Source organism: Pholis gunnellus (assembly GCF_910591455.1).
Source record: "Pholis gunnellus genome assembly, chromosome: 8".
Taxonomy (NCBI): Eukaryota; Metazoa; Chordata; class Actinopteri; order Perciformes; family Pholidae; genus Pholis; species Pholis gunnellus.
In genome coordinates, this window is record NC_136534.1 from 21,992,538 (window position 1) to 22,009,982 (window position 17,445).

A 17,445-nucleotide genomic window follows, 5' to 3' on the forward strand; every position below is an offset into this window, starting at 1 on the left:
TTTCTATTGATGTTTTCGTGACTGTTGAAATCCATTGTGACGTGTGTGAATGTGACTACAGCTGCTGTCCTTCATAAGGGAACACGCTGTAAACTGTTCAGAGCTACGCTTTTTAGGCCGACAGGAGACGAGTAAATCCCATTTTCTAGTGGAGGATTCCTTTAGGGATTTTAGAAATATGACCCAAAGTTTGACTTGTATTCAAAAAATATTTGTTACATCACAATCACTTAAAATGTGATTCTCAATTGTATTTACCTATTGAGTCTCAAAAACTGACTATACGAGAGGTTCCACCTGTGATCTCCACACTTCTTAAGATGCTTGATATCACTCAGGATTTACTCACTGGCACTTCCGTTCTCCTGAGCTCATCGATTAGACATGGCTCATGTTTATTCAGGAATCTGTAGAACATCGCTTTTCCTCGACCTCCGCTGGATTCCAGAGGCCCACTAAAGAGCGCCGTCATCTTCTCCTGAGAGGTGGGCAGAGCCTGGATTTCATCATAACTATCTTGTTGGATGATGTTTTCGTGGAGGAGATCATCCAAAATGGGTGCAGTGTTGCTCATTCTCTTGATCAGATTGACTTGATGTTTTTCCACAAAGTGCTCCCCTGAGGAAACAGTGACAATACATTTCTTTAGAAGAGAAGTTTCATTACAAGATGCTTTAAAACTCCTACTTATATAATTCAAAGTGTAGATAACTGAGATTCTTCAAATATAAAAATACAGACAATTTGCGACTTGCATTTTTTAAGAAAAGTTATTAAGATTCTGTAACAGTGATTTCTATAGTTCAGTTGTTTGTGTATTGCATTCATTGAAGCATTTTAACTGCATGCGTGAAACACAAACATCACACGTACAACTGTGTTTTAGAGCAATAGTGACTCAAGTGTTCATGTTAATGTTTCATTTATTTATTCATTTATTCAAATTGTGAATTTACAATTTTGGATTTAAACCACATCTGTAAGATACATTTTATAGTTCTGAGATGTTTCCTCCAAATGTCATTCTGTAAAGCTCTCACATCCTTTTGATTTTAATGACATTTTGTTTATTAAATACATTTAGATATTTAGCTTAGCTTAGCATAACGACTGGAGGCACGGGAGAACAGCTAATCAGTCCAAAGTTTGTGTTTTATTGAACCAATAAAAAATATTTCACATGTTATTAATTGTTGAGCTTCTGATGTGCTGGTAGATAGAGTTCTGTACTGAGCCAGACTAACTGTTAAAGTAGGAGGTTTCATCGTCAGATTCTGTGTTTCTAGAAATTCTGATGATCTGCTTTTCAATTAACTAACAGATTATCTCCGCTTTAAAGCTCAGGAAAAACAATCTATGAAGAAATAGTTAGATAGTAGAATTATTCATATAATTTTGCAATGAAAAGTGCATTTTCTAATAGCTGTATATTGGTTTCCAGATATGATTTATAGACTAGATATACTAAACTATATCGGGAATCCTAACAGTCCTGCCATCAGTGCTGAAAGAGGTACTCAGATCTTTAACTATAGTAAAAATAGTAATACCATGGTAGAAATACTGTTACAAGTAAAAGTACATAAGTACCAAAGTAAACGTACAATTACAGGCTATTTCACTGGATACAATAAAATCCCAAAAGACAGTCACTCTCAAGGTCCTTTCATTCACTCTCTAGCTCGCTCGACCACTGCTGTGGTCTCTCTCTCTCTCTCTCTCTCTCTCTCTCACTCTCACTCTCTCTCTCACTCTCACTCTCTCTCTCACTCGTTGAGCTGGAGGGGCGAATTTTGAATGTTGTATTTACAAACAGTGTGACTGTATATTATACCTTTAAACTTTCAATTTTGAGACACAAGTTTATGTCACGATTATGTCATGTGTTGTTTATCTTTGTCTTACCTGTGAGTCCTGAGCTGCTCTCTGACCACCTCCACAGTAGATCAGTTCTGTTCATCTTCATAACAACCTCCCTGGTTAAATCCACAGAGTGATGGCCGTAGAGCTGCATCATTAGATCCACTGTTTCTTTTCTGTCTGCTCTTTGTCTCAACATGTATGAGATGTCTGGGAGGTTCTTCTGTGAGACGATCAACTGCAGGAACTCCTTGAATTTATTTAACTCTGAATGGTTTAAATAATTCAAGGTTTCTAAAAGCAGCTGTTTAACAGCTGCTTTTGTTGCTACCTGAAAATAATAAATACATTTATGAAATAAATAAATAAATCATGACTTTGGGTCTTATCATGTTTTTTAAATGTTAAAGATGACAACATGTTTTAAGCAGCATTGGTTGAATAAAAGCTGTGTTGTATGAAGTCAGACAGATGTGACATTACTCACTCTCTGGATCAGTGCAGATCTGTGTTCATCGGAGAGTTTCTCTGATGAGAAAAGTAGTAAAAGTCATGAGTGATTGATCTAACGTCTGACAATAAACATTGTTCACAGGCAACATTGCTTTTTATAAAATCTACACAACACAAAATTACACTTAAACCACCGTAACAGTCATTGTTGCCTCCTCTCTCAAAATATTTGTCATACTTCATATCAGTCATACAATATATTTTGTACACAAGATGATGTGTCTTTTCTCTACATTATCAATCATAGTATTCATAATGAAAAGAGAAGAAGCTTATGACACAACTTATGACATACGTGTGAAGTAGCAGTTTCATGGTTTTTAGATGTTTTTGTCTTTGTTGTCTTACTTTTGGGTCCTGAGCTGCTGTGTGACAACCTCTGCACCAGATCAGTCCGGTTCATCTTCTTTAAAACCTTCATGGTCTTGTTCACAGATTGTTGGCCGTAGATCAGCACCATTAAAAACACCATGTGCTGATTGTCTGTTACATCTAACAGCATCAATTGGATGTATGAGGATCGTCTGTGGTAGTCAGTATGACTCCAGAGGACATCCTTGAACTTCTTGAGCTCCCCGTAACTCAAACCAGCCAGCGTTTCCAAAAGCAGCTCTATAACAGACGCCATCGTTTCCACCTGATACATTCAAAGGAAATGTTCATGAGGCAAAATGAAAAAAAAATGTCTGTTCACATTTCATCAATGTCTGTTTGATAAACGTGGATGTAGTAGAGTACATCAGCCATATCACACAAGGTCATGATATGATTGATAATATTTGTCCAATTCATCTCATACTCACTACCCGTTCAGTTCTGAAAAAACCTTCTGATGACAAATTAAGTTGGTTTTGTTCATCATTTATAATATTTAAGGTGAGGAGCATTTTGAATCTACATCTATTGAATAAAAGCTGTATTATCTAAAGTAGCGCTGCAACTTATTATTATTTTCATATGTTAATGACTTGCAATTTTTATTTTTCAATACACAAAACAATCAGTTTACAACTATCTACAAATACATCTTATGTCCTTCACCATTGCTCCCTCACAACCCCGTGCAACTCCAAGAACAAGTGGGATAAACAACATTTCCATCAATCAATAATGTGTCTTCATAGAAATAAAATTAATTCAAATAAATAAAATAACATAAATATATTAATCCTTTTAAGAACATAATATAAAATCCACCTGGAGTACTTGAGATTCATTAGCTTCCTACTAACCCTTACTCCTGTGCACTCATTTCAGTTAACTATCATTCTGATTATTGATGAATGTGATGATTATTTTATAAATTGATGGGTTCATTGTTTGGTCTGTAAAATGTCAGAAAATGGTTAAAGAGCACAATTCTCTAAAGTCCACGTTGACATCTTTAAAAGTCTTGTCGTCTGACGCAACAGACCAAACCTAAAAATATTCAGTTGACAGTGATACAGAACAGAGAGAAGAAGAAGATCTTCTCAACAATATTTGACATTTTTGCGAAACAAAAAGTTCTTAAACGATTAAGAGATTGTCATAATAGTTGTGATATATTTCCTGTCGATCAACTGATTGATTAATTGTTTCAGCTTTAGTTTAAAGTCAGACAGATGTGACATTACTCACTTCCTGGATCAGTCCAGGCCAATGTTCATCCACAGAGTGTTTCTCTGAGGAGAAAAGAAATATAGATGATTGATTTAACACCAGGCTTTATAATAACACACTGACAGACTACAATAACTATAATGTTAAGGATTGATCACATAATGAACAGAAAATCTACTGAATACCATAATAAAAATAAATTGCTGTACTCATACTGTCTTGTTTGATATTGACCTCTGTGTTAAAGGATCATAGACTGAAATGTAAATTAAAGGAACTACAGGGCTTTGAGGAATAATTTTCTTCAAGTTCAATTAATAATATTTGTGATTTTGTGACATGTTATTAGTGTTTTAAGTGTATTCATTATTTAGAGGGCACCTCCCTCCCTGGTATTCATACAAAATGCTTCAGCTGATGATCCTTCAGCTGCAACACATTTGATGACAATTGTAATTTTAGTAATAAATACACTGTGTAGCCTTTACGTGTTCTTGTCCTGAGTATGATACTGAGTCCTGAAAATAAAAAGCCTTTAATATTTCTGTTTCAGGAGTGAGGAGTGAAGCTATGGTTACAGAGGTCACAGAAGGGATCAGTGAGAAAACATTGTGATAATTTACCTTATACAGATTAACTATCCGTCTCCATAGTGGAGCATAGTTTAGGTCAAATCAAAGCGATACAAAAAGACAATTCAACAGATTCATGTGAAATCATGTTGACAACAATAACCAAATTCATATTGGGTTATATACAATGCAAGACTGGTAATAATTAAATCAAAATACACAAATGTAATGGACCAAAACACAAACAAGATCATGTGTCCCAATAAAAAAAATGTTTTTAAAGAATAGATGTTGAGAGACTTTTCAACCATAAAATGTACAAACTAGAGTTACTGACTCTCAGTTGTATTTCTAGTCAAGAAAATAGTCGAGATGCAGTTTACATCCATGTCTGTTGAAAATGTCATCACTTCATCATTTTGCCCTATAATCATAATTAGCATATGAATTCTTGAGTTATGTCCAAAAACGTGTTTTATGAGGTCAGAGTGACCTTTGACCACCAACATCTAATCACTTCATCCTTGAGTCCAGGTGGACGTTTGTGCCAAATATGAAGAAATTCCCTCCAGGCGTTCCTGAGATATCACGTTCACGACAATGGACCAGATGGAAGTACGTATGGACAACCCGAAAACATAAAGCCTCCGCCCACGGAGACAAGTCAACAGACTCATTAACCCCTCAGAACATTTTTACTTTGAAGTTGAAATCCAAAACATTCACCTCTGAAGTAATATTTGTCTGATTTAACATGTCGTCTTTATTTTGTATCCACAAGTATATTTAATTAGTTAAACTAGACGCTTCAAAAATACAACGAACAACTAACTCTGTGAAGCTTATAAAGTTCAGTTTTTGTTGAGAATGTGTTTGAGAGGTGTTCTTTCAACTCTTTGCTAGTTTTGCTGTCATGACGGGCCTATATGGTGTTGTTGCATTGCTTTATACTATAAGCTGCTGTATTTGTAACCGTGCATATTAAATATCATTAATGTGACCGTTATCTTTATCTTACCTTTGGGTTCTGAGCTGGTCTCTGACAGCCTCTGCACCAGATCAGTCCTGTTCATGTCCATGAAAACCTCCTTGGTCACCTCCACAGACTGTTGATTCCATATCTCCAACATCACATCCACCAGTAGGTCTGTCCTGTATGCCGCATGCAGTTGTATCCATGAGATTCGTGGAAGGCCCCAGTGGAGGAAGTTGAACAGCAGCAACCACCTGAATTTCTTTAACTCCTCAGAGCTCAAATCATACAGAGTTTCCAAAAGCAGCTCTTCAGCAGTTGTTTCCACCTGGAAAATTCCAATTATATGTTCATAAAGGAAACATGTTCATGAGAACCACTGTTCTGTAAAGGAAAAGCTTGAATTCCTCCTTACAGAGCATGATGGGTCATTGAATGGTTTACATGTAAAATGATGTGAATCATAGGCTCTGACTTTCAGACACCAGGTCAACTCAGTGGAACACTTATGGGAGATTTTGGACTGAAGTTTAGGCAGCGCTCTAAACCAACATCATCAAAACAGCAAATAAATGCAGGTCATGTGGTAGGTGCTCATCTCTCCAGCACAGTTCCAGCTAATTTATGATGTTTTGCAATATGCAGATTTTCAGTTATGCAGCAAAAGTAGTTTGATTAGTTTCTATTGATGTTTTCGTGACTGTTGAAATCCATTGTGACGTGTGTGAGTGTGACTACAGCTGCTGTCCTTCATAAGGGAACACGCTGTAAACTGTTCAGAGCTACGCTTTTTAGGCCGACAGGAGACGAGTAAATCCCATTTTCTAGTGGAGGATTCCTTTAGGGATTTTAGAAATATGACCCAAAGTTTGACTTGTATTCAAAAAATATTTGTTACATCACAATCACTTAAAATGTGATTCTCAATTGTATTTACCTATTGAGTCTCAAAAACTGTGACTATGTGAGAGGTTCCACCTGTGATCTCCACACTTCTTAAAATGCTTGATATCACTCAGGATTTACTCACTGGCACTTCCGTTCTCCTGAGCTCATCGATTAGACATGGCTCATGTTTATTCAGGAATCTGTAGAACATCGCTTTTCCTCGACCTCCACTGGATTCCAGAGGCCCACTAAAGAGCGCCGTCATCTTCTCCTGAGAGGTGGGCAGAGCCTGTATTTCATCATAACTATCTTGTTGGATGATGTTTTCGTGGAGGAGCTCATCCAAAATGGGTGCAGTGTTGCTCATTCTCTTGATCAGATTGACTTGATGTTTTTCCACAAAGTGCTCCCCTGAGGAAACAGTGACAATACATTTCTTTAGAAGAAAAGTTTCATTACAAGATGCTTTAAAACTCCTACTTATATAATTCAAAGTGTAGATAACTGAGATTCTTCAAATATAAAAATACAGACAATTTGCGACTTGCATTTTTTAAGAAAAGTTATTAAGATTCTGTAACAGTGATTTCTATAGTTCAGTTGTTTGTGTATTGCATTCATTGAAGCATTTTAACTGCATGCGTGAAACACAAACATCAAACATACAACTGTGTTTTAGAGCAATAGTGACTCAAGTGTTCATTTTGATGTTTCAATTTTTTGAAACATTAAAAGAGTGGAATTTACAATTTTGGATTTAAACTACATCTGAAAGATACATTCAGATGCTTCAGATGTGCTGGTAGATAGAGTTCTGTACTGAGCCAGACTAACTGTTAAAGTAGGAGGTTTCATCGTCAGATTCTGTGTTTCTAGAAAATCTGATGATCTGCTTTTCAATTAAGTAACAGATTATCTCCGCTTTAAAGCCCAGGAAAAACAATCTATGAAGAAATAGTTAGATAGTAGAATTAGTTATACTTTTGCAATGAAAAGTGCATTTTCTAATAGCTATATAATGGTTTCCAGATATGATTTATTGACTAGAAATACTAAACTATATAGAATATCCTAACAGTCCTGCCATCAGTGCTGAAAGAGGTACTCAGATCTTTAACTTAGGTAAAAATAGTAATACCATGGTATAAATACTGTTACAAGTAAAAGTATATAAGTATATAAAGTATATAAAAGACCAAGAGTAAACGTACTATTACAGGCTATTTCACTGGATTATAGACTGATACAATAAAATCCCAAAAGACAGTCCCTCTCAAGGTCCCTTCATTCACTCACTAGCTCGCTCGACCACTGCTGTGGTCTCTCTCTCTCTCTCTCTCTCTCTCTCTCTCTCTCTCTCTCTCTCTCTCTCTCTCTCTCTCTCTCTCTCACTCGTTGAGCTGGAGGGGCGAATTTTGAATGTTGTATTTACAAACAGTGTGACTGTATATTATACCTTTAAACTTTCAATTTTGAGACACAAGTTTATGTCACGATTATGTCATGTGTTGTTTATCTTTGTCTTACCTGTGAGTCCTGAGCTGCTCTCTGACCACCTCCACAGTAGATCAGTTCTGTTCATCTTCATAACAACCTCCCTGGTTAAATCCACAGAGTGATGGCCGTAGAGCTGCATCATTAGATCCACTGTTTCTTTTCTGTCTGCTCTTTGTCTCAACATGTATGAGATGTCTGGGAGGTTCTTCTGTGAGACGATCAACTGCAGGAACTCCTTGAATTTATTTAACTCTGAATGGTTTAAATAATTCAAGGTTTCTAAAAGCAGCTGTTTAACAGCTGCTTTTGTTGCTACCTGAAAATAATAAATACATTTATGAAATAAATAAATAAATCATGACTTTGGGTCTTATCATGTTTTTTAAATGTTAAAGATGACAACATGTTTTAAGCAGCATTGGTTGAATAAAAGCTGTGTTGTATGAAGTCAGACAGATGTGACATTACTCACTCTCTGGATCAGTGCAGATCTGTGTTCATCGGAGAGTTTCTCTGATGAGAAAAGTAGTAAAAGTCATGAGTGATTGATCTAACGTCTGACAATAAATATTGTTCACAGGCAACATTGCTTTTTATAAAATCTACACAACACAAAATTACACTTAAACCACCGTAACAGTCATTGTTGCCTCCTCTCTCAAAATATTTGTCATACTTCATATCAGTCATACAATATATTTTGTACACAAGATGATGTGTCTTTTCTCTACATTATCAATCATAGTATTCATAATGAAAAGAGAAGAAGCTTATGACACAACTTATGACATACGTGTGAAGTAGCAGTTTCATGGTTTTAAGATGTTTTTGTCTTTGTTGTCTTACTTTTGGGTCCTGAGCTGCTGTGTGACAACCTCTGCACCAGATCAGTCCGGTTCATCATCATTAAAACCTCCATGGTCTTGTTCACAGACTGTTGGCCGTAGATCAGCACCATTAAAAACACCATGTCCTGATTGTCTGTTACATCTAACAGCATGAATTGGATGTATGAGGATCGTCTGTGGTAGTCAGTATGACTCCAGAAGACATCCTTGAACTTCTTGAGCTCCCCGTCACTCAAACCAGCCAACGTTTCCAAAAGCAGCTCTATAACAGACGCCATCGTTTCCTCCTGATACATTCAAAGGAAATGTTCATGAGGCAAAATGAAAAAAAAATGTCTGTTCACATTTCATCAATGTCTGTTTGATAAACGTGGATGTAGTAGAGTACATCAGCCATATCACACAAGGTCATGATATGATTGATAATATTTGTCCAATTCATCTCATACTCACTACCCGTTCAGTTCTGAAAAAACCTTCTGATGACAAATTAAGTTGGTTTTGTTCATCATTTATAATATTTAAGGTGAGGAGCATTTTGAATCTACATCTATTGAATAAAAGCTGTATTATCTAAAGTAGCGCTGCAACTTATTATTATTTTCATATGTTAATGACTTGCAATTTTTATTTTTCAATACACAAAACAATCAGTTTACAACTATCTACAAATACATCTTATGTCCTTCACCATTGCTCCCTCACAACCCCGTGCAACTCCAAGAACAAGTGGGATAAACAACATTTCCATCAATCAATAATGTGTCTTCATAGAAATAAAATTAATTCAAATAAATAAAATAACATAAATATATTAATCCTTTTAAGAACATAATATAAAATCCACCTGGAGTACTTGAGATTCATTAGCTTCCTACTTACCCTTACTCCTGTGCACTCATTTCAGTTAACTATCATTCTGATTATTGATGAATGTGATGATTATTTTATAAATTGATGGGTTCATTGTTTGGTCTGTAAAATGTCAGAAAATGGTTAAAGAGCACAATTCTCTAAAGTCCACGTTGACATCTTTAAAAGTCTTGTCGTCTGACGCAACAGACCAAACCTAAAAATATTCAGTTGACAGTGATACAGAACAGAGAGAAGAAGAAGATCTTCTCAACAATATTTGACATTTTTGCGAAACAAAAAGTTCTTAAACGATTAAGAGATTGTCATAATAGTTGTGATATATTTCCTGTCGATCAACTGATTGATTAATTGTTTCAGCTTTAGTTTAAAGTCAGACAGATGTGACATTACTCACTTCCTGGATCAGTCCAGGCCAATGTTCATCCACAGAGTGTTTCTCTGAGGAGAAAAGAAATATAGATGATTGATTTAACACCAGGCTTTATAATAACACACTGACAGACTACAATAACTATAATGTTAAGGATTGATCACATAATGAACAGAAAATCTACTGAATACCATAATAAAAATAAATTGCTGTACTCATACTGTCTTGTTTGATATTGACCTCTGTGTTAAAGGATCATAGACTGAAATGTAAATTAAAGGAACTACAGGGCTTTGAGGAATAATTTTCTTCAAGTTCAATTAATAATATTTGTGATTTTGTGACATGTTATTAGTGTTTTAAGTGTATTCATTATTTAGAGGGCACCTCCCTCCCTGGTATTCATACAAAATGCTTCAGCTGATGATCCTTCAGCTGCAACACATTTGATGACAATTGTAATTTTAGTAATAAATACACTGTGTAGCCTTTACGTGTTCTTGTCCTGAGTATGATACTGAGTCCTGAAAATAAAAAGCCTTTAATATTTCTGTTTCAGGAGTGAGGAGTGAAGCTATGGTTACAGAGGTCACAGAAGGGATCAGTGAGAAAACATTGTGATAATTTACCTTATACAGATTAACTATCCGTCTCCATAGTGGAGCATAGTTTAGGTCAAATCAAAGCGATACAAAAAGACAATTCAACAGATTCATGTGAAATCATGTTGACAACAATAACCAAATTCATATTGGGTTATATACAATGCAAGACTGGTAATAATTAAATCAAAATACACAAATGTAATGGACCAAAACACAAACAAGATCATGTGTCCCAATAAAAAAAATGTTTTTAAAGAATAGATGTTGAGAGACTTTTCAACCATAAAATGTACAAACTAGAGTTACTGACTCTCAGTTGTATTTCTAGTCAAGAAAATAGTCGAGATGCAGTTTACATCCATGTCTGTTGAAAATGTCATCACTTCATCATTTTGCCCTATAATCATAATTAGCATATGAATTCTTGAGTTATGTCCAAAAACGTGTTTTATGAGGTCAGAGTGACCTTTGACCACCAACATCTAATCACTTCATCCTTGAGTCCAGGTGGACGTTTGTGCCAAATATGAAGAAATTCCCTCCAGGCGTTCCTGAGATATCACGTTCACGACAATGGACCAGATGGAAGTACGTATGGACAACCCGAAAACATAAAGCCTCCGTTAACCCCTCAGAACATCTTTACTTTGAAGTTGAAATCCAAAACATTCACCTCTGAAGTAATATTTGTCTGATTTTACATGTCGTCTTTATTTTGTATCCACAAGTATATTTAATTAGTTAAACTAGACGCTTCAAAAATACAACGAACAACTAACTCTGTGAAGCTTATAAAGTTCAGTTTTTGTTGAGAATGTGTGTGAGAGGTGTTCTTTCAACTCTTTGCTAGTTTTGCTGTCATGATGGGCCTATATGGTGTTGTTGCATTGCTTTATACTATAAGCTGCTCTATTTGTAACCGTGCATATTAAATATCATTAATGTGACCGTTATCTTTATCTTACCTTTGGGTTCTGAGCTGGTCTCTGACAGCCTCTGCACCAGATCAGTCCTGTTCATGTCCATGAAAACCTCCTTGGTCACCTCCACAGACTGTTGATTCCATATCTCCACCATCACATCCACCAGTAGGTCTGTCCTGTATGCCGAATGCAGTCGTATCCATGAGATTTGTGGAAGGCCCCAGTGGAGGAAGTTGAACTCCAGCAACCACCTGAATTTCTTTAAATCTTTGGAGCTCAGATCATTGAGAGTTTCCAAAAGCAGCTCTTTAGCAGTCATCATTGTTTCCACCTGGAAAATTCCAATGATATGTTCATAAAGGAAACATGTTCATGAGAACCTCTGTTCTGTAAAGGAAAAGCTTGAATTCCTCCATACAGAGCATGATGGGTCATTGAATGGTTTACATGTAAAATGATGTGAATCATAGGCTCTGACTTTCAGACACCAGGTCAACTCAGTGGAACACTTATGGGAGATTTTGGACTGAAGTTTAGGCAGCGCTCTAAACCAACATCATCAAAACAGCAAATAAATGCACGTCATGTGGTAGGTGCTCATCTCACCAGCACAGTTCCAGCTAATTTATGATGTTTTGCAATATGCCGATTTTCAGTTATGCAGCAAAAGTAGTTTGATTAGTTTCTATTGATGTTTTCTTGACTCTGTTGAAATCCATTGTGACGTGTGTGAATGTGACTACAGCTGCTGTCCTTCATAAGGGAACACGCTGTAAACTGTTCAGAGCTACGCTTTTTAGGCCGACAGGAGACGAGTAAATCCCATTTTCTAGTGGAGGATTCCTTTAGGGATTTTAGAAATATTACCCAAAGATTGACTTGTATTCAAAAAATATTTGTTACATCACAATCACTTAAAATGTGATTCTCAATTGTATTTACCTATTGAGTCTCAAAAACTGTGACTATATGAGAGGTTCCACCTGTGATCTCCACACTTCTTAAAATGCTTGATATCACTCAGGATTTACTCACTGGCACTTCCGTTCTCCTGAGCTCATCCATTAGATATGGCTCATGTTTATTCAGGAATCTGTAGAACATCGCTTTTCCTCGACCTCCGCTGGATTCCAGAGGCCCACTAAAGAGCGCCGTCATCTTCTCCTGAGAGGTGGGCAGAGCCTGGATTTCATCATAACTATCTTGTTGGATGATGTTTTCATGGAGGAGATCATCCAAAATGGGTGCAATGTTGCTCACTCTCTTGATCAGATTGACTTGATGTTTTTCCACAAAGTGCTTCCCTGAGGAAACAGTGACAATACATTTGTTTGGAAGAAAAGTTTCTTTACAAGATGCTTTAAAACTCTGACTTATATAATTCAATGTGTAGATAACTGAGATTCTTCAAATATTAAAATGGAGACAATTTGTGACTTGGATTTTTTAATAAAAGTTATTAAGATTCTGTAACAGTGATTTCTATAGTTCAGTTGTTTGTGTATTGCATTCATTGAAGCATTTTAACTGCATGCGTGAAACACAAACATCAAACGTACAACTGTGTTTTAGAGCAATAGTGACTCAAGTGTTCATTTGATGTTTCATTTATTTATTTATTTATTCAAATTGTGAATTTACAATTTTGGATTTCGACTACATCTGAAAGATACATTTTATAGTTCTGAGATGTTTCCTCCAAATGTCATTCTGTAAAGCTCTCACATCTTTTTGATCTTAATGACATTTTGTTAAATACATTTAGATATTTAGCTTAGCTTAGCATAACGACTGGAGGCACGGGAGAAATTCCAAAGTTTGTGATTTATTGAACCAATAAAAAATATTTCACATGTTAATTATTGATCTTGAATTTGTCCTCAATTTCATCTTCATGGATTCAAAACAGATTTTTTTTTAAGCGTCTTCATTTTCTGTCAGTTTAAAAAAGACCTTAATGCATAAGACATTACATTGTGTTAGTCTGTCTCTCTAAATACTTCTCAACTTCCCGAGTCTGTCTGTGGCACTCAGCCCCGAGCCTATGTGTTCTTATTGGAGAAGTAAATCAAGTATGTTTTCTTTCCACATTTGTTCAATAAGTTGCACGTTCTTTTCTTTTATGTTGTAGACAACCTGAACTCGTGAGTAACAGTGAGATGACTGTGTACATAATATCTGTGCACCTACCTTCTGCCATTGTGTTCACATCAGTTGCTGTTACTGAGGATGAAGTAGCTGTAAAAATAAAGGTACAATCATGACTTCAGAACAATATATTGTTCTTAGACTTTGTGCATATCGTCTCATATCCATATAATAATAATAACAATAATGATAACTGTATTTACATGTCTCCTTTAAAAACAGAGTATACACCACACACTGGGAGGCTCAGTTTAATGATGAATCAAAATGTTCAGCCCAAGAAAAGAAATCAATAAAAAAATGTCCATGAAGGAATTAATCAATCTTAAACAGCTTATAAAGGCCCATGCAATAACAAGCTGCAAGAGAAGTGCAAAGCATATAATGAGCTTCTGATTCACAGATTTGATCAATTAAAGAGGTACAAAGGCAAAGCAGCGTGTGGTCGTATTAAAGCTACAATATTGTATTAATTCAGCCTGACACAGTTGCTTATGTCAGACAGAGAAACACAGTGATTGAGGTACAGTATGACTAAAAGTAGTGATTATTTTAATCAAAGATTGATCTGCTGATTATTTTTGTTTAGTTTAAAATATGTCAAATACCCATCACCTAGGGCCCAAAGTGAGTCCACAACCCAAAGTTATTTATTCTCCAGTAATATTCAGTCTAATATTACAGAGAAAAGCAGCAAATCCTTAAATCAGACAATGTTTGGCATTTCTGCTTGATAAATGACTTAAAATTAAAATACTTAACAGTTTAATTTTCTATCTGCTTTTCAATTAACTAACAGATTATTTCCACTTTAAAGCTCAGGGAAAACAATCTATGAAGAAATAGTTAGATAGTAGAATTAGTTATAAAACTTTGCAATGAAAAGTGCATTTTCTAATAGCTATATAATGGTTCACAGATATAATGTATTGACTAGATATACTAAACTATATAGGGTAGTGGCCGATGGTATGCTACTGTTGTTCAGTGGCATGTAGCTATCCCTACAGTGGTGCCACTCCTGTCCCAACAGGCAAATACCATTTGCTGAAGGCAGGTTCTGCTTGAAAGTGGAAGTCCACTGTCAGACAGGCACACCACTGCCATCTCCTGATGCATATGCACATTTAATGCAAATTGCTTTGATTCACGAACAGTGATGCCGGAAATGTATTTTTTCTGACTTTATTGACAAAGTAGCGCAACACAGCGTCTTAAATATGGGAATGTATCTATTTTATCTTGTCCATCTTCTTGAATATATGAAAGGCTTTTCAAATGACAATAAAGTGATTTACTATTTGCTGATGTGCCCTGAAACTGATATCATGGCCGATGTATACATTGCATCTCTGTTCGTAAATCAAAGCAATTTGCAGATTTGCAATTGGCATACCACTCTGATTCAACGGTATATGGTCACTATATAGAGTTCACTAATATGAACTTTCAAACGGCAGGAAACGATCTGTTAGAAAAGTAGTGGCATATCACTCCAGGCATCGGTATATACCGCTGAACAGCATCATCGGCCACTTTTCGATCTCGGCGTCACTCAGATGGAGGTAATGTTAACTACTACGTATGGGTGGCTTAATTCATGACAATACAAATATTTCATCTCTCAGTGTCTTTACCTTTATTCTAGGTTCTGTTTTACTAAAATGGCTTGTCAGGGCAATTTAGATACTTGAGTTAGTTACTGTCATTAGTATATTTAGTTATTAATTGGTTAAGATAACAGTTTTTTTCACACATTAGTGTCAAAGTTTAAGCTCGACAGAAAGTTAAACCTATGAAAGTGAAAGTAAGAAAAAAAGGTTGTCAAATGCTGTTTTACAAACCTTTTTAAAACAGCTTGTAGCTTCAGCTGTCAGAGTCCGTCCATTTCTATCTAATGGCTGCAAATAATTCTTCGTATAGTTGACAGGACTTTAGTAGAAGTTTGCTCCTCTCTCGAATAGCGTTTCAGTAGAAGTCGGTTCCTCAATGTTTCCCCGTACTGCAACCCTTCTGGTCTACCTGGTCTACCTGGTCTACCTGGTCTACCTGGTCTACCTGGTCTACCTGTCTGCAGTAGGCTATTCAGAACGAAGTGGTAGAGGATGGTAGAACAACACAAATACATAGAAATGCAAGAAGAAGAAGAAGAAGAAGAAGAAGAAGAAAAAGAAGAAGAAGGTTTTGTATTGTTTTTCAGTGTTCATTGGTGTTTAATGTGTTGTTCTGGATTAACGTTAGTTTACTTAACCTCTAGACGGTCCGTTACCCAGCTATAATATTAGTTGATACAAAAATTGCCCAAAAAATATCAATGATCATAAATACAGAATCATCTTTTCACAATATTCAATCATAAAAATATTTTCATTTAAAAAAATGAGCAAACACTTTTTATTCAACTGTCATTATTCAGAGTCAATATTTCTCAAATTTGTGTTTTTATTTATAAGATACTTTCAGGTGAAGGGATATTACTGATCATTTCAAGACCTACTTTAAAGTCAATTCACAGGTTCACTCTTACTCAACTCGTCAATCTTCACATCTTCATCCTCCTAAATTACTTACTAGTAAAGGTCCATCTTCAATAAGATTTAGGAGAACCAAATTATGGAATGACTTTTCCCACCTAACAAAAAAATATTCCTCTATACAATGTTTCAAAAGGTGCTTTAAAGAAAGTGTAATTGCTGTTTTGTAATTGGTTTTTTATGTATTATTGTTCATGTCTTCCTTGTTTTAGCTGTTATATTATATTTATAGTTGTTTCACTCTTAGGGTTGTTTCACTCTTCAGAGTTAATGCAGGTGTATAAAACAATATCCCTGAACAAACACAAGCCCATGCTTACTCTCACACACACACACACATGCAGGCACACACTCAACACAATTACATTTTATTTTTATTTTGTTGTTTTTCCCTCTTTGCAACGGAGAGCCATGCACAATGGACTGGGGGCATTGTTTACTCTTGCGATCAGCTGATTGCCCTCACATCTCATGTGATGAAGGTGCTGGAGAGGCTGGTCTTGCCCCACCTCCGACCGCAGGTGAAATCCTCACAGGACCCTCTGCAATTTGCATACCAGCCTCATGTGGGAGTGGACGACGCCATCATCTACCTGCTGCAACGAGCTCAGTCGCACCTGGACGGAACCGGTGGCTCTGTGAGAATCACTTTCTTTGATTTCTCGAGTGCATTCAACACCATCCAACCACTGCTGCTGAGTGAGAAGCTGCGGGTGGTGGGGGTAGACACGTCCACCGTCTCCTGGATCACTGACTACCTCACAGGCAGACCACTCAGCAGTGTGCTGTCTGATACGGTGGTCAGTGGTACTGGAGCCCCACAGGGAACTGTTCTGTCTCCCTTCCTGTTCACCTTGTACACCACTGACTTCCAGTACAACTTGGAGTCATGCCATCTGCAGAGGTTCTCTGATGACTCTGCAGTGGTCGGGTGTATAAGGGACGGACGGGGGGAGGAGTACAGGGCAGTAGTGGATGACTTTGTGGAGTGGGCCGGTTGAAATCACCTGCTTCTGAACGTGGCCAAGACCAGAGAGATGGTGGTCGACTTCAGGAGGAAGACGGCGGCTCCACAACCGCTGAGAGGATGTGGACATGGTGGAGGAGTACAAGTTCTTGAGTGTCTCCGTCAACAACAGACTGAACTGGAAGACCAACATCAACGCCGTGTACAAGAAGGGGATTAGTCGACTCTTCGATCCTTCAATGTGTGCAGCAAGATGTTGGAGATGTTCT

General features: G+C 36.6%; 1 protein-coding gene across 2 annotated transcripts in view; it reads right to left on the bottom strand.

Moving 5' to 3' along the window:
* Positions 1-15,654, bottom strand: part of LOC306699977 (uncharacterized protein) — a 30,190-nt gene extending 14,536 nt beyond the window's left edge. For both annotated transcript variants that reach the window (XM_079164827.1, XM_079164826.1), the window contains exons 1-15: positions 15,520-15,654; positions 13,718-13,765; positions 12,563-12,831; positions 11,570-11,858; positions 10,024-10,067; positions 8,752-9,040; positions 8,378-8,418; positions 7,936-8,221; positions 6,551-6,819; positions 5,566-5,848; positions 3,994-4,037; positions 2,722-3,010; positions 2,348-2,388; positions 1,906-2,191; positions 350-618 (exon numbers count right to left, since the gene is read on the bottom strand). In XM_079164827.1, the coding sequence (XP_079020953.1) occupies positions 350-618; positions 1,906-2,191; positions 2,348-2,388; positions 2,722-3,010; positions 3,994-4,037; positions 5,566-5,848; positions 6,551-6,819; positions 7,936-8,221; positions 8,378-8,418; positions 8,752-9,040; positions 10,024-10,067; positions 11,570-11,858; positions 12,563-12,831; positions 13,718-13,727 (2,709 nt within the window). In that variant the 5' untranslated portion in view covers positions 13,728-13,765; positions 15,520-15,654. The remainder of the gene's footprint in view (positions 1-349; positions 619-1,905; positions 2,192-2,347; positions 2,389-2,721; positions 3,011-3,993; positions 4,038-5,565; positions 5,849-6,550; positions 6,820-7,935; positions 8,222-8,377; positions 8,419-8,751; positions 9,041-10,023; positions 10,068-11,569; positions 11,859-12,562; positions 12,832-13,717; positions 13,766-15,519) is intronic.
* Between the last annotated feature and the right edge of the window lie 1,791 nt (positions 15,655-17,445).